The following is a 24,436-nucleotide window of genomic DNA, read 5'->3' as shown; positions in this document are numbered from 1 at the left end:
ATGGGGAGGTCATTTGAGACTGAGGTGAGAAAAAACCTTTTCACCCAGAGAGTTGTGAATTTATGGAATTCCCTGCCACAGAGGGCAGTGGAGGACAAGTCACTGGATGGATTTAAGAGAGAGTTAGATAGAGCTCTAGGGGCTAGTGGAGTCAAGGGATATGGGGAGAAGGCAGGCACGGGTTATTGGTAGGGGACGATCAGCCATGATCGCAATGAATGGCGGTGCTGGCTCGAAGGGCTGAATGGCCTCCTCCTGCACTATTTTCTATGTTTCTATGTAAATGCCGCCTGACCCGCTGAGTTACTCCAGCAATTTGTCTCTATCTGCAGTCAGTATATTGTTTTGGTTCTTTATCTCGTGGTAAATGTACTTGGCATGTAGGGAGGCAATCACTTGGTGGACTGGCCATATGAGGAGAGACTTGAACGCTGCGTGCCTGCAATCTCTGGAGGTAGTCCCATTTCAACATTCTTATCATGTTCGATGCAAGGAGATATTTCCTTTGGCTGTGGAGTCGAGATCCAGCGGCCTCTGTCTCAGAATGAGTAGGAGCAAAGTGACAAACGGCCATTCTGCAGTTGTACAGAGCCCTAGTGAGACCACACCTGGAGTATTGTGTGCAGTTTTGGTCCCCTAATTTGAGGAAGGACATTCTAGCTATTGAGGGAGTGCAGCGTAGGTTTACAAGGTTAATTCCCGGGATGGCGGGAATGTCATATGCTGAGAGAATGGAGCGGCTGGGCTTGTACACTCTGCAGTTTAGAAGGATGAGAGGGGATCTTATTGAAGCATATAAGATTATTAAGGGTTTGGACACGCTAAAGGCAGGAAACATGTTACTGATGTTGGGGGAGTCCAGAACCAGGGACCACAGTTTAAGAATAAGGGGTAAGCCATTTAGAACGGAGACGAGGAAACACTTTTTCTCACAGAGATTTGTGAGTCTGTGGAATTCTCTGCCTCAGAGGGCGGTGGAGGCAGGTTCTCTGGATACTTTCAAGAGAGAGCTAGGTAGGGCTCTTAAAAATAGCGGAGTCAGGGGATATGGGGAGAAGGCAGGAACGGGGTACTGATTGGGGATGATCAGCCATGATCACATTGAATGGCGGTGCTGGCTCAAAGGGCCGAATGGCCTACTCCAGCACCTATTGTCTATTGTCTAGCTGCCTTTCCCCCCTCAGAAACGCCTGGTTTTATTCCATTCCAGGCTTTCACCACAGCAGTTCATAAACCCAGCGCATCCTGCCCTCTCCTCTCTGACACAAGCACAATAGACGAGATTTAAATACACCCACTGAGTCCACATGCAAGGCCAACCAGCGTCTACGCTGTGGTTTCCTCCTCTGCTTTAATTTCACTCCAGGCAGTAAAAAGACTGACTCAATCCTGACTCTTGAAGAGCAGTCATTAGAAGCTTTCATACACACAGACATGCTGTCCCACCCTGGGAGTTCTGTTCGAGCTGTTTACCTTTCAAACCTCCCCTTGGTCTGTTGGCACGGCTGCATGTGTATGTCTTCACCTGTGTTGTGAGTCGACATCGTATTTCTCCGCGGCTGAACTCATTCTGCACCAGCCTAAGACGGAACAACAGAAAAACCCATGTAAGTCTTTTTAATTTCACTGGAACTGGCTTTCGATTGTTTTAGACAGAGAATGATTCGCAGGGGGAGTGGGTGGGGGGGGGGGGGGGGGGGGGCAGGGGGGGGGGGGGGGGGGGGGGGGGGTGGGGGGGAGTTGTATTCACCAAAAGGCAAACAAAGAGAAATAGCAAAAAAAAAGCACAAACTACTGGAGTTCTTTAGAAGGGAAATGTCACCTATCCATGTTTTCCTGAGATGCTGCCGGGACTTGCTGCGTTACTCCAGCACTTTGTGCCTATACATGTTCTCCAGACAGCTGGGTTGCTCCAGCACTTTGTGCCTTTTTTGTGTGCTAAATCAGCATCTGCAGTTCCTTGTTTCTACAAGATAACAATCTTATTGACATTAAGATTGTCTTATTGGCAATCTTATTGACATCTTATCTTATTGAAACAAATAAGATAAGGAAAATGTTCCCCACAGTCTTAGAATAAAGGGGAGGCCATTTAAGACTGAGGTGAGAAAAAACTTTTTTACCCAGAGAGTTGTGAATTTGTGGATTTCCCTGCCACAGAGGGCAGTGGAGGCCAAATCACTGGATGGATTTAAGAGATAGTTAGATAGAGCTCTAGGGGCTAGTGGAATCAAGGGATATGGGGAGATGGCAGGCACGGGTTATTGATTGGGGACGATCAGCCATGATCACAATTAATGGCGGTGCTGGATTGAAGGGTCGAATGGCCTCCTCCTGCACCTATTTTGTATGTTTCTATTGAGGCTTTGGTCATGCTAGAGGCAGGAAACATGTTCCTGATGTTGGGGGAGTCCAGAACTAGGGGCCACAGTTTAAGAATAAGGGGTAAGCCATTTTGAACCGAGATGAGGAAACACTTTTTTCACACAGAGAGTTGTGAATCTGTGGAATTCTCTGCCTCAGAGGGCAGTGGAGGCAGGTTCTCTGGATGCTTTCAAGAGGGAGCTAGATAGGGCTCTTAAAGATAGCGGAGTCAGGGGATATGGGGAGAAGGCAGGAACGGGGTACTGATTATGGATGATCAGCCATGATCACACTGAATGGCGGTGCTGGCTCGAAGGGCCGAATGGCCTGCTCCTGCACTATTGTCTATTGTCCTTTAAATAGCAGAAGCTATTAAGCATATATAAGCATCTAGATAAACAGGGTCTGATTAGGAACAGTCAACATGGATTTGTGCATGGAAGGTCATGTTTGACTAATCTTCTTGAATTTTTTGAAGAGGTTACTAGGGAAATTGACGAGGGTAAAGCAGTGGATGTTGTCTATATGGACTTTAGTAAGGCCTTTGACAAGGTTCCTCATGGAAGGTTGGTTAAGAAGGTTCAACTATTGGGTATAAATGCAGGAATAGCAAGATGGATTCAACAGTGGCTGAATGGGAGAAGCCAGAGGGTAATGGTGGATGGCTGTTTATCGGGTTGGAGGCAGGTGACTAGTGGGGTGCCTCAGGGATCTGTGTTGGGTCCTTTGTTGTTTGTCATGTACATCAATGATCTGGATGAAGGTGTGGTAAATTGGATTAGTAAGTATGCAGATGATACCAAGATAGGGGGTGTTGTGGATAATGAAGAGGATTTCCAAAGTCTACAGAGTGATTTAGGCCATTTGGAAAAATGGGCTGAAAGATGGCAGATGGAGTTTAATGCTGATAAATGTGAAGTGCTACACCTTGGCAGGACAAATCAAAATAGGACGTACATGGTAAATGGTAGGGAATTGAAGAATACAGTTGAACAGAGGGATCTGGGTATAACCGTGCATAGTTCCTTGAAGGTGGAATCTCATATAGATAGGGTGGTAAAGAAAGCTTTTGGTATGCTAGCCTTTATAAATCAGAGCATTGAGTATAGAAGCTGGGATGTAATGTTAAAATTGTACAAGGCATTGGTGAGACCAAATCTGGAGTATGGTGTACAATTTTGGTCGCCCAATTATAGGAAGGATGTCAACAAAATAGAGAGAGTACAGAGGAGATTTACTAGAATGTTGCCTGGGTTTCAACAACTAAGTTACAGAGATAGGTTGAATAAGTTAGGTCTTTATTCTCTGGAGCGCAGAAGGTGAAGGGGGGACCTGATAGAGGTCTTTAAAATGATGAGAGGGATAGACAGAGTTGATGTGGGCAAGCTTTTCCCTTTGAGAATAGGGAAGATTCAAACAAGAGGACATGACTTCAGAATTAAGGGACAGAAGTTTAGGGGTAATATGAGGGGGAACTTCTTTACGCAGAGAGTGGTGGCGGTGTGGAATGAGCTCCCAGTGGAAGTGGTGGTGGCAGGTTCATTGGTATCATTTAAAAATAAATTGGATAGGCATATGGATGAGAAGGGAATGGAGGGTTATGGTACGAGTGCAGGCAGGTGGGACTAAGGGGGAAAAAAAAAAATTTGTTCGGCATGGACTTGTAGGGCCGAGATGGCCTGTTTCCGTGCTGTAATTGTTATATGGTTATATGGTTATAAGCTGGAAATCTGAAATAGATTTAAAAGTCCAGTGGATATTCAGCATCTGTTTAATATTAACTTCTATTTGACGTAGCCACGGAGAAACAAACTCAATACCAGCACCAGGGAATTTTTACAAGTGACCACACATTTATCACGAACATTGGGACTTTTCCTGCCATGAATTCCTTAAAGGGACAAGGGGCAACTGCAGATGGCAATTTACAAAAAAAGACACAAAGTGCTGGTGTAACTCAGCGGATCAGGCAGGATCTCTGGAGAACATGGGTAGGTGACGTTTCGGGTCAGGAGGGTCCCGACCTGAAACGTCACCCATCCATGTTCTCCAGAGATGCTGCCTGACCCACTGAGTTACTCCAGCACTCTGTGATTCAGTTTCTGTTTAGTTTATTGTCATGTGTACCGAGGTACAGTGAAAAGCTGTTGTTGCGTGCTAACCAGTCAGGGGAAAGACTGTACATATTACAATTGAGATATTTACAGGGTTTAGATACACGATAAGGGAATATGTGTAGGAAGGAACTGCAGATGCTGGTTTAAACCGAAGATAGACACAAAAAGCTGGAGTAACTCAGCGGGACACACAGCATCTCTGGAGGAAAGGAATAGGTGACGTTTCGGGTCGAGACCTTTCTTCAGACTGGTTAGGGATAAGGGAAATAAGAGAGATAGACCATGATGTGGAGGGATAAAGAACAATGTATAAAAGAGATGCAAAAATATAACAATGATAAAAGAAACAGGCCATTGTTAGTTGTTTGTTGGGTGAAAACAAGCAGCTAGTGCAACTTGGGAAAGGGAGGTATAGAGAGATAGAGAGAGAGAGAGAGAGAGAGAGAGAGAGAGAGAGAGAATGCCGGGGCTACCTGAAGTGAGAGAAATCAATATTCAATAGACAACAGACAATAGGTGCAGGAGTAGGCCATTCGGCCCTTCGAGCCAGCACCGCCATTCAATCTGATCATGGCTGATCATCCCCAATCAGTACCCCGTTCCTGCCTTTCCCCATATCCCCTGACTCCTCTAATTTTAAGAGCCCTATCTAGCTCTCTCTTGAAAGCATCCAGAGAACCTGCTTCCACCGCCCTCTGAGGCAGAGAATTCCACAGACTCACCACTTTCTGTGAGAAAAAGTGTTTCCTCATCTCCGTTCTAAATGGCTTACTCCTTATTCTTAAAAGTCACACCACTGGGCTTTAAGCTGCCCAAGCGAAATACGATAAGGGAATAACGTTTAGTGCAAGGTAAAGCCAGCAAAGTCTGTACATAGATAGGCCAGTCCAATCCTTGATTGGACTTTGCTGGCTTTACATTCTTTATAGAGAGGATGCTGTGAGTTAGTGTGAGAAGTCACACAGCTGGTGAGGGGAGTGGAAGCGGTGAGCGACTTCTCTGTAAAACGGTAGTGGTCACTGGAAAGAGGATGTACTCAGTGAACACCAGGTGTTGGGTTTGCACGTCGTGAAAGGATGTCTGTGCAGCAAGGAACTGCAGATGCTGGTTCCATCTGAAGATAGACTCCAAGAGCTGGAGTAACTCAGCGGATCAGGCAGCATCTCTGGAGAGACGGGATGGGTCGTTAGCCCCCTTCTGTCCATGTCCCTCCACAGATGCTGCCCGACCAGCTGAGTTCCTCCAGCATTTTGTGTTCTGGGTGAGATTCAACAACGGCAGGAGTTTCCCCAACGTGAAGTGAACATATGTGTAGGAAGGAACTGCAGATGCCGGTTTAAACCGAAGGTTGACACAAAATGCTGGAGTAACTCAGCGGGACAGGCAGCGTCTTTGGAAAGAAGGAATGGGTGACCTTTCGGGTCGAGACTGTTCAGGTGTGAAACGTCACCCATTCCTTCACTCCAGAGATGCTGCCTGTCCCGCTGAGCTACTCCAGCATTTTGTGCCTATCTTCGGGAATGTGAACAAAGTTGGCTGGAAGATGGGATAATCCCTCTTTGCTCATGGAATGTACTGGGTCAGTGCAAGAGAGGGGTTTGACTGTGGGTGGCCGATGTGGAACCGTGCCACAGGCTTGGGACGTCCTGACAACTATAGTCTGCATTCTGTATCGCCCCCTTTGCTCTACCTAAGATAGACACAAAAAGCTGGAGTAACTCAGCGGGACAGGCAACATCTCTGGAGAGAAGGAATGGGTGACGTTTCGGGTCGAGAAGGTAACGTCCCCCATTCCTTCTCTCCAGAGATGCTGCCTGTCCCACTGAGTTACTCCAGCTTTTTGTGTCTTTCTTCGGTTTAAACCAGCATCTGCAGTTCCTTCCTACACAGTCCTTGGCTCTACCTATTGCATCCGACTTTGATCTGATTTTATTTATCTGAAAAAGACACAAAGTGCTGGAGTAACTCAGCGGGTCAGGCAGCTTCTGTGGGAGACAAGGATAGATGATGTTTCAGGTCGGGACCCTTCTTCAGACTAATGGTAGTCGGGAGGAAGAAAGGTGGGGGGGGGGTGGGCAGGACAAACCTGGTTGGTTATAGGTGGATACAGGTGAGGGAAGCTGCTGATAAGCAGATGATTGGACAAAGACTGTGTCAAAACCCCCCTCACCAGTATCCAATCCACCTGCCAGACATTGCCCTGCCCCTCCACTCTCCAGTATTCTCTCCTCCCTGTACAATCCATCTGAAGAAAGGTCCCGACCTGAAATGTCACCTATCCATGTTCTCCAGAGATGCTGCAGCTGACCCACTGAGTTACTCCAGCACTCTGTGAAACGTCACCTATCCATGTTCTCCACAGATGCCACCTGACCCGCTGAGTTACTCCAGCACTTTATGACTTTTATTTTTGTAAACGTGCACCTGCAGTACCTTGTTTGGACGTTGCATCTGTCTGATTTGATTGGATAGCATGCAAAACAAAGCATTTTCACTGCACCTCAGCACACTTGACCATAACAGGAACGGGGTACTGATTGTGGATGATCAGCCATGATCATATTGAATGGCTGGCTCGAAGGGCCGAATGGCCTACTTCTGCACCTATTGTCTATTGTCTAATAAATGTTCTGATTTGATCTGCCTGAGGTATTATCTGAATCTACTTCCGGTAGGGCACATGAACCCGTTGAAACCTTCAGGAAGTGTCGCACATACGAAACATCAACCATCATCCCACCACATCGTCTAGACCTGTAGGTCAAATGGACATAGTAAACTGTCTCAGGTTACAGGTGCTGCTTGTATGGATACACAAGCTGCCAGAGGAAGAAGTTGAGGCTGGTACTACAACAGCATTTAAAAGATATTTGGACAGGTACATGGATAGGAAAGGTTTAGAGGGATATGGGCCAAACGTGACAAGGGAGGGGAAAGATTTAATAGGAACGTGAGGGGTAACCTTTTTGTGGTGGGTGTATGAAGCGAGTTGCCGGAGGAGGTAGTTGAGGCAAGTACTATCGGAACATTTAAGGGCCTGTCCCACACGAGTTATTCACAAATTCTCCCGAGCTTTCCCCCGATTCAAACCTGCAGAATGTTCGTAACGAGTCTGTAGGAGGTCGAGGGAGTTCGTTGATATATCGTAGCGGCTCGTTATGCCAGCCGTAGGTACTCGTGGCATCATTTTTTTTCCACGTTTTTTCCAGCCCGATAAAAAATGTCCACGAGTAAAAAAATGGTCGGGATGAAAGAAAATGCAACTTTTTACTCGTAAGGAGGGCATCGAAATAGTCGTGGGAATTCGGGGACATACTCGTAGGAGTTTGTGAACATAGTCGTGGAAGGTGTTCGTAGATTACCACGCCCTTGATTTTTTTTTAGGTCCTTTAAACTCGGCAGAGGTTTTGAATTAAGCCGTGAAAGTGGGACAGGCCCTTTAAGAGACACTTGGACAGGTGCATGGATAGGTAGACACAAAATGCTGGTGTAACTCAGCGGGTGAGGCAGCATCTCTGGAGAAAAGGAATGGGCGACGTTTCGGGTCGATACCCCTCTTGCTTTCTTGCACGGGTACATGGATAGGACAGATTTGAGCGGGATATGGGCCAAAGGCAGGCAGGTGGGACTCGTGTAGTCGGGCATGTTGATCAGCATGGGGAAGTTGGGCCGAAAGGCCAGTTTCCAAGCTGTATAACTATCTGTCAACTGTGGGTAGATGGGACTAGAGTAGTTTAGTTCATTTACAGAGCAGAAACAGGCCCTTCAGCCCACTAAGTCAGCGCCGTACATTAACTGTCCCACACAGACTAGAGACATTTTACAATTTTTACCAAGCCAATTAACCTACAAGCCTGTACGCCTTTCGAGTGTGGGAGGAAACCGGAACACCCGTAGAAATCCCACGCGATCACAGGGAGAGCGTACAGACCCCCTACAGACAGCACCTGTAGTCAGGATCAAACCTGGGTCCCTGGCACTGTAAGGCAGCAACTCTGCCATTGTACCACTGTGCCGCTGAGGTGGGGCATCCTGGTTAGCATGGGAAAGCTGGGCCGAAGGGCCTGTTTCCACGTTGTATGGCTCTATGACTCAATGACAGAGGTGCGCAGGTGGGACTAGAGTAGATGGGGCATCTTGTTTGTCATGAGCAAGTTGGGCTGAAGGGCCTGTTTCCACATTGTATGAGAGCAAAACACTGATATTGGACAATAGACAATAGGTGTAGGAGTAGGCCCTTCGAGCCAGCACCGCCATTCAATGTGATCATGGCTGATCATCCCCAATCAGTACCCCGTTCCTGCCCTCTCCCCATATCCCCTGCACTATTTTTAGGAGCCCTATCTAGCTCTCTCTTGAAAGCATCCAGAGAACCGGCCTCCACCGCCCTCTGCGGCAGAGAATTCCACATTTCTCCATGGCTGCACATGGATTGTGAGTCGAATGTAAGGAGGGTGGAGCCTTCTTGCTATGACAGGAATGAGCTTGACGCTGGGATTAATGTTTCCCAACATGTTTCCTGATGGGGAGTGAGCAGTGGGCTGGAAGATGAGATACCCTAAATATCGGCGAAAACAAGCGCAGGCTCGGCGATCGTTTCGCTGAACACCTCCGCTCGGTCCGCCCATACCTACATGGTCTCCCGGTTGCTCAACACTTTAACTCCCCCTTCCCATTCCCATTCCCACACCGACCTTTCTGTCCTGGGCCTCCTCCATTGTCAGTGTGAGGCCCAGCGCAAATTGGAGAATCAGCACCTTATATTTCGCTTGGGCAGCTCACACCCCAGCAGTATGAACATTGACTTCTCCAACTTCAAGATAGCCCTTGCTTTCTCTCTCTCTCTCCAAACCTCCCCCTTCCCATTTCGAGACCCGAAACGTCACCTATTCCTTCGCTCCATAGATGCTGCCTCACCCGCTGAGTTTCTCCAGCGTTTTTGTCTACCTTAGATTTATCCAGCATCTGCAGTTCCTTCTTAAACAACCCAACATCTACTGAAGTGTGGATGGCCGTCGGCTCGCTAGGAGCTCATCCCCGCCCTTTGTCAGGTCTTGTCTTTGTTCCTGCTGGGGGTCCACAGCCCCCTCCTCACCTGGCAAACCAGGTGGGGGAGACGGTTTAGTCGCCGACCATCCGACCATGGAGCAGGTAGCACGGGATTACATGGTGGCGGAGGGGGAACTTTCTGCCGACCTGACTTTTCTTAAAGCTACAGTATTAAGGGCCTGTCCCACTTACGCGACCTTTACAGGTAACTACCGGCACCCGTCATAGGTTGCCGAAAATCTTCAACTTGTTGAAAATTCGGCGGTGACCAGAAAGACGCAATGACTCTTTGGAGGCATCTCACGACCATAGAGGCGAACCCTGGCGACATGTTTGAAACAACAACAAGTTTATTCATGGATAACCCCTTGAGATGGACAGTCATCTCGTTTTCGAGGGGGTCCAACATTAAACATACAGCACAAGACATAACATACACAAAGGCTCCCATTGACCCACCTACCCACACACCAATCCCATAACCCCTCCATCCCCACTTGTTATAGTTTATAACAATTGTTAATTGACTTTACATATCCAATAATAATAACAGTTATATGCTACAGCGCAAATGATCACACACAGAGCAAGCTAGATAAAGGAGCTTGAAGACTCTAATACTAGAAACAGGTACATGGTTTTATAAGGAAGGGTAAAAGTGTATTTTTAAATAGACGAAATGAGCTAATAGTTCTTATGGTACTAGGCAAAGTGTTCCAGTCAGAAGGAGCTTTGAATTTAAATGCACGTCTCCCAATTTCTTTGTTAGTTCTTGGAATGAAAAAGAAGGGTTGCTGAATATGTCTTAGTGAGTATGAGGGTGTGTATGGTAATAGGTCTTGTTTTAGATAAGAAGGGTAATTGAGGTGGATGCATTTAAAGATGAGCTGGAACCAGTGGTAGCATCTTCGAACGTGGGGGGGATAACCAGTTTAGAGTTTCGTACATAGAACAGTGGTGAGTTATATATATATATGGACCTCTCACGACCATACGGCCTATGGTCTCCTAAGAAGTCTCCTAAGAGTCGTAGCGTCTGTCCGGTCGCCGCTGAATTTTCAACTTGTTGAAAATTTCGGCGACCTGTGATGTGTGCCGGCAGTCGCCTGTAAAGGTCGCTCGCGTAAGTGGGGCAGGCCCTTTAGTATTGGCACTGGTTTCCTACTGTGACATTTACTGACATACAGTGAAAAGGGTGTGTTTGTGTGCTAGTCAGTGAAAGCGGATAATAGTGTACGTGTTGTGCTCTCTAGTCTTTGACTTAAAGGTTGCGACTGTCTACCCTATCTATACCTCGCATCATTTTACAGTATATCCCTCATTCTGTCAGGTCTCCCCTCAGCCTCCTGATGTTCCTGAGAAAACAATCCAAGGTTGTCCATCCTCTCACCAGTTATAAGAGTAGAATTTCGGCCATTTGGCCCATGGGTCCACTCCGCCATTCAACCATGGCTGATCTCTGCCTTCTAATCCCATTTTCCTGCCTTCTCCCCGTAACCTTTGACACCCGTTCTAATCAAGAATTTGTCTATCTCTGCCCTAAAAATATCCACTGACTTGGCCTCCACAGCCCTCTGTGGCAATGAGTTCCACAGATTCACCACCCTCTGACTAAAGAGGTCACCTCCTTTCTAAAAGAGCGCCCTTTAATTCTGAGGCCATGACCTCTGGTCCTGGTCTCTCCCACCAGTGAAAATATCCTCTCCACATCCACTCTATCTATGCCATTCATTGTTCTGCAAGCTTCAATGAGGTCCCCCCCTCAACCTTCTAAACTCCAGCGAGTAGAGGCCCAGTGCAGTCAAACGCTCAGCACGCTGTACGCGAACCCACTCATTCCTGGGATCATTCTTGTAAACTCTCCTTGTAGCTCTCTTGCCCAACATTATATATATGGCTGAGGAATGGTGCCTGGCAAACTAACCATTGCTCTGGGAGGCTGCTGTTCTCCAAACAAAGCACGGAGGAGCAATATTAATCTCATTAAGCCTCTCCAAGTGCTACCTACGCAGACGCTTGTGGGCAGTAGCATTGGAGGAAGCGTGACGTGACTTGCAGTGTTGTGTTTGGCTGAGTTGTGGTTTCTCATTAAAAGAAGGGTAGGGGCATTTTGTGGCTGATCTGCTGTCACCATGTAGTTAAACTCTCTCCGCTGCCGGGGTGTCGCCTGTATGGTTGTGAATAGCGTCTTTCTGGTCGCTATTTTGAAACGCTTTTCAACGTAGCTTGACATTTCCTTGTCGCCAGGATGACGTAGGTTGTCGCCAGTGCTGACTTCATTTTTTGTTGTTGTTAAAGTATGATTCTATTTTGAATTTTATGTCGAAGGGGGGGGGGGTTCAGTCGACGGTTTTCCGGCGACCTGCTGTGACTATGACAGTCGCCGGCAGTCGCCTAAAAGTAGCCTAAGTGGGACAGGCCCTTAACCATTTCTCCATCCCTCTCCCACCCCAGTCGCACCAGCTTCTCATTTTCACCCAACAGCTAACAATGGCCCATTTCCTTTATCACCGTTACTTTTTTGCACATCTTTAATTCATTGTTCTTTATCTCTCTACATCATGGTCTACATCTCTCCTTTCCCTTTCCCCTGACTTTTAGTCTGGAGAAGGGTCTCGACCCGAAACGTCTCCCATTCCTTCCCTCCAGAGATGCTGCCTGTCCCGCTGAGTTACTCCAGCATTTTGTGTCTATCTTTGGTTTAAACCAGCATCTGCGGTTCCTTCCTACAAGCTGAGATGAGTGGTGCAATCTACGGAACTGATGCGCTACAATGCTGAGAACTATATTCTGCACTCTGTAATTCAGACCCGAAGAAGGGCCCTGACCCGAAAGGTCACCTAGATTTATGAGGATGTTGCCAGAACACGAGGGCCTGAGCTATAGGGGGAGATTGAGCAGGCTGGGACTCTATTCTCTAGAGCGCGAGAGGATGAGGGATGATCTCACAGAGGTGTATAAAATCATGAGAGCAATAGATCGGGCAGCGCACGGAGTCTCGTGCCCAGAGTAGGGGAATCGAGAACCAGATGACATAGCTTCAAGGTGAGGCAGGGAAGATTTAATAGGAACCTGAGGGGTAACCTTTTCACACAAAAGGTGGTGGATATATGGAACGAGCTGCCGGAGGAAGTATTTCAGGCAGTTACTTTAGTTTAGTTTATTGTCGTGTGTACCAAGGTACAGTGAAAAGCTTCTGAAGAAGGGTCCCGACCCGAAACGTCACCCATCCACTTTCCACCAGAGACGCTGCCTGACCAGTACGTTGTGCCTATTTTCGGTATAAACAAGCGTCTGCAGTTCTTTCATACACAGTATAATTAGTAGCTAGTTATTAGGTTTGCATTTTACTGTTTTCCAAATAACATTCCAGAAAAGACCCTTGGGACAACTATCTGCAAAGACTTTGAGACGACACTGTTGCCGTTCGCCAGAGACAACAGTTGGGCTGATATGAAAGTGGCACTCCATCTGGGTAAAAGATTAAAAACATAGAAACATAGAAAATAGGTGCAGGAGTAGGCCATTCGGCCGTTCCAGATAGCAACATGATTCAATATGATCATGGCTAATCATACAAAAACATTACCCCGTTCCTGCTTTCTCCGCATATTCCTTGATTCCGTTAGCCCTAAGAGCTATCTCTCTTTTGAATACATCCAACGAATTGGTTTCCACTGCCTTCTGTAGCAGAGGATTCCACAGATTTACAACTCTCTGGGTGAAAATGTTTTTCCTCATCCCAGTCCTAAATGGCCTACCCCTTATTCTTAAACTGTGACCCCTGGTTCTGGACTCCCCCAACATATTTTTCCTGCATCTAGCCTGTCCAATCCCTTTTGTTTTTTACATATTTCTATAAGATTCCTTCTCGTCATTCTAAATTCCAGTGAATATAAGCCCAGTGGATCTCCCCCAAAACAGAGCCCCAAGACTCAGCACCTATTTAATTTAGTTTAGTTTAGAGATACAGAGCGGGAACAGGCCCTTCGGCATACCGAGTCCACACCGACCAACAATCCCCGCACATTAACACTGCCTTACACACACTAGGGACAAGTTTACATTTTTATCCCAAGCCAATTAACCTTCAAACCTGCATGTTTTTGGAGTGTGGAGAGGCAACCGGAGCACCTGGAGAAAACCCACGCAGTCATGGGAAGAAGGTACAAACTGCATACAGACAGCACCTGTAGTCAGGATTGAACCCGGGTCTCTGGCGCTGTGAGGCAGCAACTCTACCCGCTGCGCCACCGTGCCCCCATAATTCTCGAGACACTGGCAGAGAAGGAACGTTACACCAATGTCAAAACCGTCCTTTCATCTCTGCCTCAGTAATGATCAGGCAGTTACATAGAAAGATAGTAAATAGGTGCAGGAGGAGGCCATTCGGCCCTTTGAGCCAGCACCGCCATTCATTGTGATCATGGCTGATCATCCCGAATCAATAACCCGTGCCTGCCTTCTCCCCATATCGCTTGATTCCACTAGCCCCTAGAGCTCTATCTAACTCTCTCTTAAATCCATCCAGTGACTTGGCCGCCACTGCCCTCTGTGGCAGGGAATTCCACAAATTCACAATTCTCTGGGTGAAAACGTTTTTTCTCACCTCAGTCTTAAAAGGCCTCCCCATTATTCTAAGACTGTGGCCCCTGGTTCTGGACTCGCCCAACATTGGGAACATTTTTCCTGCATCTAGCTTGTCCAGTCCTTTTATAATTTTATATGTTTCTATAAAATCCCCCCTCATCCTTCTAAACTCCAGTGAATACAAGCCTAGTCTTTTCAATCTTTCCTCATATGACAGTTTACGTGCAACTGCCTGAGATAGTTTGACCTGATAGAGATGAAACTTAGATGAGTAATTGCTTATTTATTTCACAGGCTAATTAGTCCGAGCAGATAGCCAACAAGTTCACCGCACCTTATTCAGCCAAGATTTAATGATAAATTATTTGCACAGTACCCAGTGACCCAGTTTAGAACTCTGATCATCCTTCACTGTCATGAGCAAAGCCAATTTTGTTATTTTGTTCATCAACATTGTTGCCAAGTTTATCTAAGGATTAATCAGGAGGGATCAAAGGGCTGAGCGGGTTCCCTTCCTTTTTTAGTCCTCACTGGTCTCCCGTTAAATCGCTGGAAGACTTTGACTCCAAGACTGAGTGGCGCAGAGCCTGGAGTGATGCCAACACCAACAACGGAGATTTGACCACCGGGATTTGACCTCCATCGCAAGCAATGGCTAACCCTGAATAGAATCCGCACCCTCCATGCAAGAACAGCCCATCACCTGCATAGAAACATAGAAAATAGGTGCAGGAGTAGGCCATTCGCCCCTTCGAGCCTGCACCGCCATTCAATATGATCATGGCTGATCATCCAACTCAGTATCCTGTATCTGACTTCTCTCCATACCCCCTGATCCCTTTAGCCACAAGGGCCACATCTAACTCCCTCTTAAATATAGCCAATGAACTGGCCTCAACTACTTCCTGTGGCAGAGAATTCCACAGATTCATCACACTCTGTGTGAAAAAAAAATTCTCATCTCGGTCCTAAAAGATTTCCCCCTTATCCTTAAACTGTGACCCCTTGTTCTGGACTTCCCCAACATCGGGAACAATCTTCCTGCATCTAGCCTGTCCAACCCCTTAAGAATTTTGTAAATTTCTATAAGATCCCCCCCTCAATCTTCTAAATTCTAGCGAGTACAAGCCGAGTCTATCCGAGTCTTTCGTCATATGAAAGTCCTGACAGAAGGAATCAGTCTGGTGAACCTTCTCTGTACTCCCTCTATGGCAAGAATGTATTTTCTCAGATTAGGAGACCAAAACTGTACGCAATACTCCAGGTGTGGTCCCACCAAGGACCTGTACAACTGCAGCAGAACCTCCCTGCTCCTATACTCACAAAAGTGGGGGGTGACAGACAGCCCTGCTTGCGACTGCGGACATCCAGACTAGACCACCCTACACATCATAAATGACTGCCCACTGAGGCTTTTCCCTGGGAGCATCAAAGCCCTTCCACCCAGTAACTGATGCTGTCCTGGCCTGGATTTCTACCCTTGATCTACAACTTTAGGCTGTGCATGCCACCCGCAAGAAGACTGGTCTTCATGTCCAACTCTTCTAGGGCCGTTGCCACACAAGGTGCTGGAGTATCTCATTAGACACATAGAAGATAGGTGCAGGAGTCAGCTCCGCCATTCAATATGATCATAACAAAATCAGTACCCCGTTCCTGCTTTATCCCCATATCCATTGATTCCTTTAGCCCTAAGAGCTAAATCTAAGGCTAAATCTAGGACTCTCTCTTGAAAACATCCACTGAATTGGCCTCCATTGCCCTCTATGGCAGAGAATTCCACAGATTTACAACTCTCTGGTGAAAAGTCTTTCCTCATCTCAGTCCTAAATGGCTTTATTCTTAAAAACTGTGACCCCCCCTGGTTCTGGTCTCCCCCAACAACGGGAACATTTTTCCTGCATCTAGCCTGTCCAATCCCATTCGAATTTCACTGTACTTTTTGGTCTATGTGACAATAAACTAAACTGAACTACACTGAAACTAATTCCATATAAGATAGGTGGCCATTTTAGTTCAGCTCAGAAAGCAATCCTGTCCCCGAAGCAAGACATTCTTCTGGGTTGCATCACATCCTGGTTTAGGAACAGTCCTGCCCAAGACCACAAGAAATCGCAGTTGTGGTTGTATCACACAGACCAGACTCCCCACCATTGCTCCATCTACACTTCACGCTGCCTTGCATGACAATGCATTTCGTTGTCTCTGTACTGTACACTGACAATGACAATTAAAATTGAATCTGATCTGAAACAGCAGCCAACATTATCAAAGACGTCCCACCCCGCTCATTCCTTCTTCTCCCTGCTCCCGTTGAGCAGCAGGTATAGGGCGGCATGATGGTACAGCGGTAGAGTTGCTGCCTCACATCGCCAGACACCCGGGTTTGGTCCTGACTATGCTGTCCGTACGGAGTTTGTACATTCTTCCTGTGACTGTGTGGGTTTTCTCCGGGAGCTCTGGTTTCCTCCCACACTCCAAAAACCTGCAGGTTTGTACGTTAATTGACTTCTGTAAAAGTTGTAAATTGTCCCTAGTGTGTGCAGGATAGTGTTAGTGTACAAGGTGATAGCTGGTCGGCACGGACTCGGTGGGCTGAAGGACCTGTTGCCATGGTGTATCTCTAAACTAAAAGAAGCTTGAAAGCGCGTAGCATTAGACTCAGGAACAGCTTCTTCCGCTTTGCTTCTGAACGGTCCTTCCATAAACTAGAGTACCGTGGCAATTTTGCAACCTGCATCATTGCACATGTTGAGCTTTACCTCTGGAACTGTTACGCTACGAGGCTGAGAACTGTATTCTGCATTCTGTATCTTTCTCTTCGCACTACCGACACGGTGGCGCAGCGGTAGAGTTGCTGCCTTACAGCGATTACAGCGCCAGAGACCCGGGTTCGATCCCGACTACGGGCGCCGTCTGTACTGCGTGGGTTTTCTCCGATATCTTCGTTTTCCTCCCACACTCCAAAGACCTACAGGTTTGTAGGTTGATTGGCTTGGAGTAAATGTAAATTGTCCCTAGTGTGCGTAGGATAGTGTTAATTTGCATGGAACGCTGGTCGGTGTGAACTCGGTGGGTCAAAGGGCCTGTTTCCGCATTGTATCTCTAAACTAAACTAGTAGGTAGACACAAAATGCTGGAGTAACTCAGCGGGTGAGGCAGCATCTATGGAGAGAAGGAATGGGTGACGTTTCGGGTCGACCCGAAATGTCACCCATTCCTTCTCTCCAAAGATGCTGCCTCACCCGCTGAGTTACTCCAGCATTTTGTGTCTACCTTGGATTTTATCCAGCATCTGCAGTTCTTTCTCACTTAAATTGTACCAGTAGTCGTGATCAAACCCAGTCTCATGGTCTCTGGCGCTAGACAATAGACAATAGGTGCAGGAGTAAGTCATTTGGCCCTTCGAGCCAGCACCGCCATTCAATGTGATCATGGCTGATCATCCACAATCAGTACCCCGTTCCTGCCTTCTCCCCATATCCCCTGACTCCGCTATCTTTAAGAGCCCTATCTAGCTCTCTCTTGAAAGTATCCAGAGAACCGGCCTCCACCGCCCCCTCTGAGGCAGAGAATTCTACAGACTCACAACTCTCTGTGAGAAAAAGCGTTTCCTCGTCTCAGTTCTAAATGGCTTATCCCTTATTCTTAAACTGTGGCCCCTGGTTCTGAACTCGTTAGGCAGCAACTCTACCGCTGCACCACCGTGCCTCCCTCGGTACTGAGTGAATGTCAGAAGTGTGGACAGTGGTAAAACTTGGGAAACGTATTCTGCAAATATATGGTCACAGTGCCTGAGTGTGGGAAGTCAAGTCAAGAAGCTGGAAGCAATTATCTTGCTGGAAGCACTGGACTTGATATCTTTGCCAGAAACCTGGCAGGAGAACAGGACAAAGATGGGAAACAAAATAAAAATAGATGGGACAAACATAGGAATGCTGGTCGGAGCAGGAACAGCTGTCACTATTGTTGGGTGGCCTAGACCAGCGGCTATTCCACCCACAGCAAGATCCCACAAAGATCACCTTACCTTGAGAAGAATCTCAGATAGACACAAAAAGCTGGAGCAACTGAGCGGGACAGGAAGCATCCCTGGAGAGAAGGAATGGGGTGACATTTCGGGTCCAGACCCTTCTTCAGACTGAAAGCCACGGGAGATATAGACGATGATGTAGAGAGATAAAGAACAGTGAATGAAAGATATGCAACAATGATAAAGGAAACAGGCCATTGTTAGCTGTTTGTTGGGTGAAAACAAGAAGCTGGTGTGACTTAGGTGGGGGAGGGATAGAGAGAGAGGGAATGCCGGGGCTACCTGAAGTGAGAGAAATCAATATTCATACCACTGGGCTGTAAGCTGCCCAAGCGAAATATAAGATGCTGTTCCTCCAATTTGCATTTAGCCTCACTCTGATAATAGAGGAGACCTAGAACAGAAAGCTCTGTGTGGCAATGGGAAGGAGACTTAAAGTGTTAAGCAACCGGGAGATCAGGTAGGTTAGGAATCTTCACACACGGACTGGATGGGAAAGTGGGATAATATTGAAAATTGTACATCATAATCATAATCATACTTCATTAGCCAATTTCGAGGAATTTCATTTGCCGTACATTCATACCAATAAAAATCAACAAAACACACAAAATAAATTTTAACATAAACATCCACCACAGTGACTCCTCCACATTCCTCACTGTGATGGAAGGAGAAAAAAAGTTCAATCTCTTCCCTTCTTTGTTCTCCCGCGGTCGAGGGCCTTGAGGCTTCCGTTGTCGGGCCGATCTTGTCTCCCGTAGCCGGCGGCATTTGGACCCTCGCGTCGGGGCGATCAAGCTCCTGCATCGGGGAGGAATCTCAGTTTCCTTCGAAACCTTCTGCGTCGTTTGGAGCTTCCCGACATCGGTCTCTACCCGAGACTGCGAGCTCCTCGATGGTGAAATCCGCAGGCCGTGGTTGGAGCGTCGATCCCAGGCAAGGAATCGGCTCTGATGGTAAGTCCACGTCCCCGCGGTGGGGCTCAAAGTCAGTCCCAAGCAAGGCCTCTAGCTCCACGGTGTTAGGCCGCAGAGCAACCGGAGATACGACCCGGAAAACAATCGCATCTCCGGCAAGTTATGAGATTTAAAAAAAAGTTTCCCTCGACCCCCCTCCCCCACCCCACCCCACATAAAACAAACCAGAGAACATTAACACAAACTTTTAAAACACACGAAAAATAACAACAAAAAGACGAAAAGACAGACAGACCATTGGCGAGGTTGCAATCGTGCGGCACCCCCTGGTGGTCACATGAACAGGTGATCGATGGTCGGCATGGACTCGGTGGCTGAATGGCCTATTTCCATGCTGTATCTCTACAGTGAGCTAAACAAACGTAATTACTGTGGGATCTTGTTGGTATTGAAGATATACACAAAGTGCTGGAGTAACTCAGCAGATCCGGTGGCATCTCTGGAAAAAAAGGGATGGGTGACAGTTCGGGTCAGGACCCTTCTTCAGACTATTGGTAGAGGGATTGGTTTAATATTGTCAAGTGTGCACCAAACTTTGAGTTCATCATGTGCTATCCAGTCAAATCATATCACACATGAATACAATCCAGCCATACACACGTTCAGCAAAGAGTGCAAAGAGAACAAGTGTGGAATATAGTGTTGCAGTATTATAGCTCATTACTGATGCAAAGGAAAAGTGGGGAGCCTAATATTGTTTCATCACCAGTTTGTGTGGTCTTTGGCCAATGGGTTTATAAAGAAATGAGGGGCATTCATGGCGGCACAGTGGTACAGCGGTAGAGTTGCAGTCGCCAGGTCTCGAGCGCGCCAGGTTCGATCCTCACAGCACCAGGTGCGATCCTGACTACGGGATGCTGCCTGTAAAGAGTTTGTACGTTCTCCCCGTGAAAGCGTGGGTTTTCGCTCCATTTCCTCACACACTCCAAAGACGTACAGGTTTGCAGGTTTAAGACAGAGCTGCAGATGCTGGAAAAATCGAAGGTAGACGAAAATGCCGGAGAAACTCAGCGGGTATAATTGGCATCTGTAACCGAGGTCCTTCCCTGTGACAATAGACAATAGACAATAGGTGCAGGAGTAGGCCATTCAGCCCTTCGAGCCAGCACCGCCATTCAATGTGATCATGGCTGATCATCCCCAATCAGTACCCCGTTCCTGCCTTCTCCCCATATCCCCTGACTCCGCTATTTTTAAGAGCCCTATCTAGCTCTCTCTTGAAAGCATCCAGAGAACCTGCCTCCACCGCCCTCTGAGGCAGAGAATTCCACAGACTCACCACTCTCAGTGAGAATAAGTGTTTCCTCGTCTACGTTCTAAATGGCTTACCCCTTATTCTTAAACTGTGGCCCCTGGTTCTGGACTCCCCAAACATCGGGAACATGTTTCCTGCCTCTAGTGTGTCCAAGCCCTTAACAATCTTGAGGGTGTTCTCTGGGTGCTTCCGGTTTCCTCCCACACTCCAAAGATTTGCGGGTTTGTAGGTGAATTAGCTTCGGTAAAATCGGCCCCCTAGTGTGTACGATGTGAAAGTGGGATTGAATAGGTGATGGATGGTGGGAGTGGCAGGTAGGCCAAAGGGCCTGTTTGTATAACTAAAACTAAAGATGGCAACAGTCCTTTCCCAGGGTAGGGCTGTCTAAGACTAGAGGTTTAAGTGAGAGAGGAACAGTTTCAAAGGGGAAGCTGTGGGGAAGTTATTCACACGGAGGTTGGTGGGTTGATGGAATGAGCTGCCAGAGTGGTTGAGGCAGGTGCAGTAACAACATTTAAAAAAAATAATTATTATTATAATAAATCCTTTATTTAGAACAGACTAAAATTTTAAAGCAAGTATGAAACAGCATATTAAAAAACATGAATATTTATAAAGTGCCATAAACAATATTCATAATTAAATGAATCGTATGTCCGAAAAGGAGCAGGAAGAAGCCAAAGCTTATTATTCCCACCCCTTATTCAACGGCTTATAATTATATTATACAAATTTAGCAGCTATAAACACCTATTTCCATTGACAAATACATTTGGACTGGTTCATGGATACAAAAGGTTTAGAGGCATAAGGGCCAAATGTGGACAAATAGGACTAATATAGATGGGTCACCTTGGTCGGCGTGGATGAGTTGGGCTGTTTCACTGTAGCTTAACTCTAGATTTTGACCTAGTATTGATGTCTTGCACGCACCAAATACAGCAGTGAGTTTATTGAAACTAAATGTTCCTGCAGATGCTGGAAATCTGAAATAAAAACTGGAAGTGCTGGAAAACCTCAGCAGGTCGCCAGCATCTGTGGAAAGAGAAGCAGTCAACCTATGCTGTTGATTCTTGCTGTGACAGGTACTCTTTCCATAGATACCTCAGAGTCATAGCGTCATGCAGCATGAAAACAGTTTAGTTTAGTTAGTTTAGTTTAGTTTGGTTTCGAGACACAGCACAGAAACAGGCCCTTCGGCCCACCGGGTCCTCGCTGATCAGCGATCCCCACATATTAACATCATCCTACACACACTAGGGACAATTTTTACATTTACCAAGTCATTTTACCTACAAACCTGTACACATTTGTAGGGTAGGGGGAAACCGAAGATCTCAGAGAAAACCCACGCAGGTCACGGGGAGCACGTACAAACTCCGTACAGACAGCACCCGCAGTTGGGATAAAAACCGGGTCTATGGCACTGTAAGACAGCAACTCCACCACTGCAGCAGTTCACTTTAGTTTATTGTCACGTGTACCGAGGTACAGTGAAAAGCTTTTGTTGCCTGCTAACCAGCCGGCCGAAAGACAACACATGATTACAATCGAGCCGTCCACCGTGTACAGATACATGATGAGGGAATAATTGTTGAAGAAGGAACTGCAGATGCCGGAAAAATCGAAGGTAGACAGAAATGCTGGAGAAACTCAGCGGGTGAGGCAGCATCTATGGAGCGATGGAATAGGGGTCGAGACCCTTCTTCCAAAACGTCACCTATTCCTTCGTTCCACAGATGCTGCCTCACCTGCTGAGTTTCTCCAGCATTATTGTCCACCTTCGATAAGGGAATAATGTTTGGTGCAAGGTACAGCCAGCCTTTCGGTCCAACGTGCTTTCTAGTTTATTTTAGTGTTTCTCATGTTTTTTTGCTGGTTTTTAATATAAATTTACGTTTTTAAAGTGTTCATATTTTATCTGCTTTTTTCCCCACAGTCACACGAGATTGAGCGAAGAATCATTTGAAGGAAAACCCATCAGGACTGACAGGTCCACACAGCCAAGGATCCAGAGCCTATTTCTATCGGGGGGGGGTGAAGTTTTGTGAGATGACCAACTGTTCCATTGATCATGGGATCCGCCAGGAATTGTTCCCCACGGTTTATATCTTTGTTTTCATCGTCGGCCTGCCCACCAATCTCCTGTCGCTCTACCACAGCTACCTGCAGATCAAGCAGGGGAACGAGCTGGGAGTCTACCTCTGCAACCTGACCATCTCGGACCTCTTCTACCTGCTCTCCCTGCCCCTGTGGGTCCATTACATTCTCCAGCACGACGACTGGATCTTTTCGCGCGAGCTATGCAAGTTGAGCGGCCTCCTCCTCTACCAGAACATCTACATCAGCATCGGCTTCCTCTGCTTCATCTCCATCAACCGCTTCCTGGCCGTCAGCTACCCCTTGAGCTTCAAGTCCATGCACACCATGAAAGCCGCTGTGGTCATCAGCGTCATCATCTGGTTGAAGGAGATAGTGGTGTGTACCCTCTTCATCGGCAGCAAGGTCCTGAGCAAGGACGACGAGAACGACACCTTGTGCTTCGAGCACTACCCCCTGCGCCAAAAGGACATCAACTTGAACATCTACCGCCTTTCCATCGGCTTCTTCCTCCCTCTCGTTCTGCTCATCTTCTCCTACTGCAAGGTGCTGTCCGTGGTCCAGAAAAGCCACGGGCTCCAAACAGAGAGGAAACTCAGGATCAAGCGGCTGGTTTCCGGGACCATTATCATTTTCCTGGTGTGTTTCGCTCCCTATCACGTCTTCCTGATGGTCCGGACCTTGAGGGAACGCAGCTGCAAATTCGCCGATAAGATTTTTGACCTTTATCACTTTGGGCTCCTGATGACCAGCTTGAACTGTGTGGCCGACCCCATCCTGTACTGCTTCATCTCTCAGAGTTCGCAAGGCTGGTTCGCCAGGTTCCTGGACCCTGTCACATGCCTCGTGAGGCGCTGCAGGAGGAGACCGGGGGTCCAGTCGCTGGAGATGAAGGTCAAGTCGCCGACGACCAGACTTTTAGTTCAGGACCAGGAGAAGGCGGTGGAAAATGGTTACGATAACAGGGCAAAGATCCAACTCAACCAGTATACACAGCAAAGCTTCCAAGGCACAATGAGCACGGATGTGTAAAAGGTCTAAGGGCAATGTAAGAAGTTCCATACAGAGACATACAGGGCTACAGAAGGTTGTGGATGCCAAGTCAATGGATACTTTAAAAGCAGAGATAGAATAATTCTTCATTGGTACGGGTGTCAGGGGTTACAGGGAGAAGGCAGGAGAATGGGATTAGGAGGGAGAGATAGATCAGTCATGATTGAATGGCGGAGTAGACCTGATGGGCTGAATGGCCTAATTCTACTCCTATCACTTATGAACGTAGGTAGACAAAAATGCTGGAGAAATTCAGGGGGTGAGGCAGCATCCATGGAGCGAAGGAAATGGGCAATGTTTCAGGTCAAAACCCTTCTTCAGACCTTCTTCAGATGTTTCGGGTCGAAATCCTTCTTCATCTTGCTGCCTCACTCACCCGCTGAGTTTCTGCAGCATTCAATGTCTACCTTCGATTTTCCAGCATCTGCAGTTCCTTCTTGAACACTTATGAACTTATGCAAATTTACAAACTCTGCTAGAGCATGGAGTGTGATGGGGTAGGATAACCTGTGTGCAAGTATGTGCCTGTATATATGCAGGTACTCCCTGACATGTAATAGGGTCAACTTACACAACTCGCACTTGCATAAGCAATTCTTTAAGCCCACTGCTTTATTTCCAAGTTGCGTATCTCGGTAGTCTCGGTAGTAGTACGCTGCTGCCTTCGATGTGGAAGAACGAAGGAGGACCCGGGGTGGGGGAACCACTGTGAGGGGAGGAGGATGAACAGAGAACGTACGGCATGCAAAACAAAGAATCTCACTGGGACTTGTCACGTGTGACAATAAAGTATAAAGCATTCATTCATTCATGTGGCGATTTACGCAAGCCAGTCAGCTATTCTTGTAGATGGTCTCCACGTCGGAGCTCCCCCCATAGTCCCTGCGCTGGAGCT

At 47.2% G+C, this 24,436-nt stretch overlaps 1 protein-coding gene across 1 annotated transcript; it reads left to right on the top strand.

The window, feature by feature from the left end:
* Positions 1 to 587: 587 nt before the first annotated feature.
* Positions 588 to 23,520, top strand: LOC129700051 (ovarian cancer G-protein coupled receptor 1-like). The gene is made up of 2 exons (XM_055640226.1): positions 588 to 1,607; positions 22,328 to 23,520. Exon 2 carries the CDS (start codon positions 22,441 to 22,443, stop codon positions 23,518 to 23,520), a length of 1,080 nt encoding a protein of 359 aa, XP_055496201.1. The 5' UTR covers positions 588 to 1,607; positions 22,328 to 22,440.
* Positions 23,521 to 24,436: the final 916 nt, after the last annotated feature.

The sequence above is a fragment of the Leucoraja erinacea genome, chromosome 9, assembly GCF_028641065.1.
Source record: "Leucoraja erinacea ecotype New England chromosome 9, Leri_hhj_1, whole genome shotgun sequence".
NCBI lineage: Eukaryota > Metazoa > Chordata > Chondrichthyes > Rajiformes > Rajidae > Leucoraja > Leucoraja erinaceus.
The sequence above is the reverse complement of the archived record's forward strand: the minus strand, read 5'-3'. Positions and strand labels throughout refer to the sequence as shown.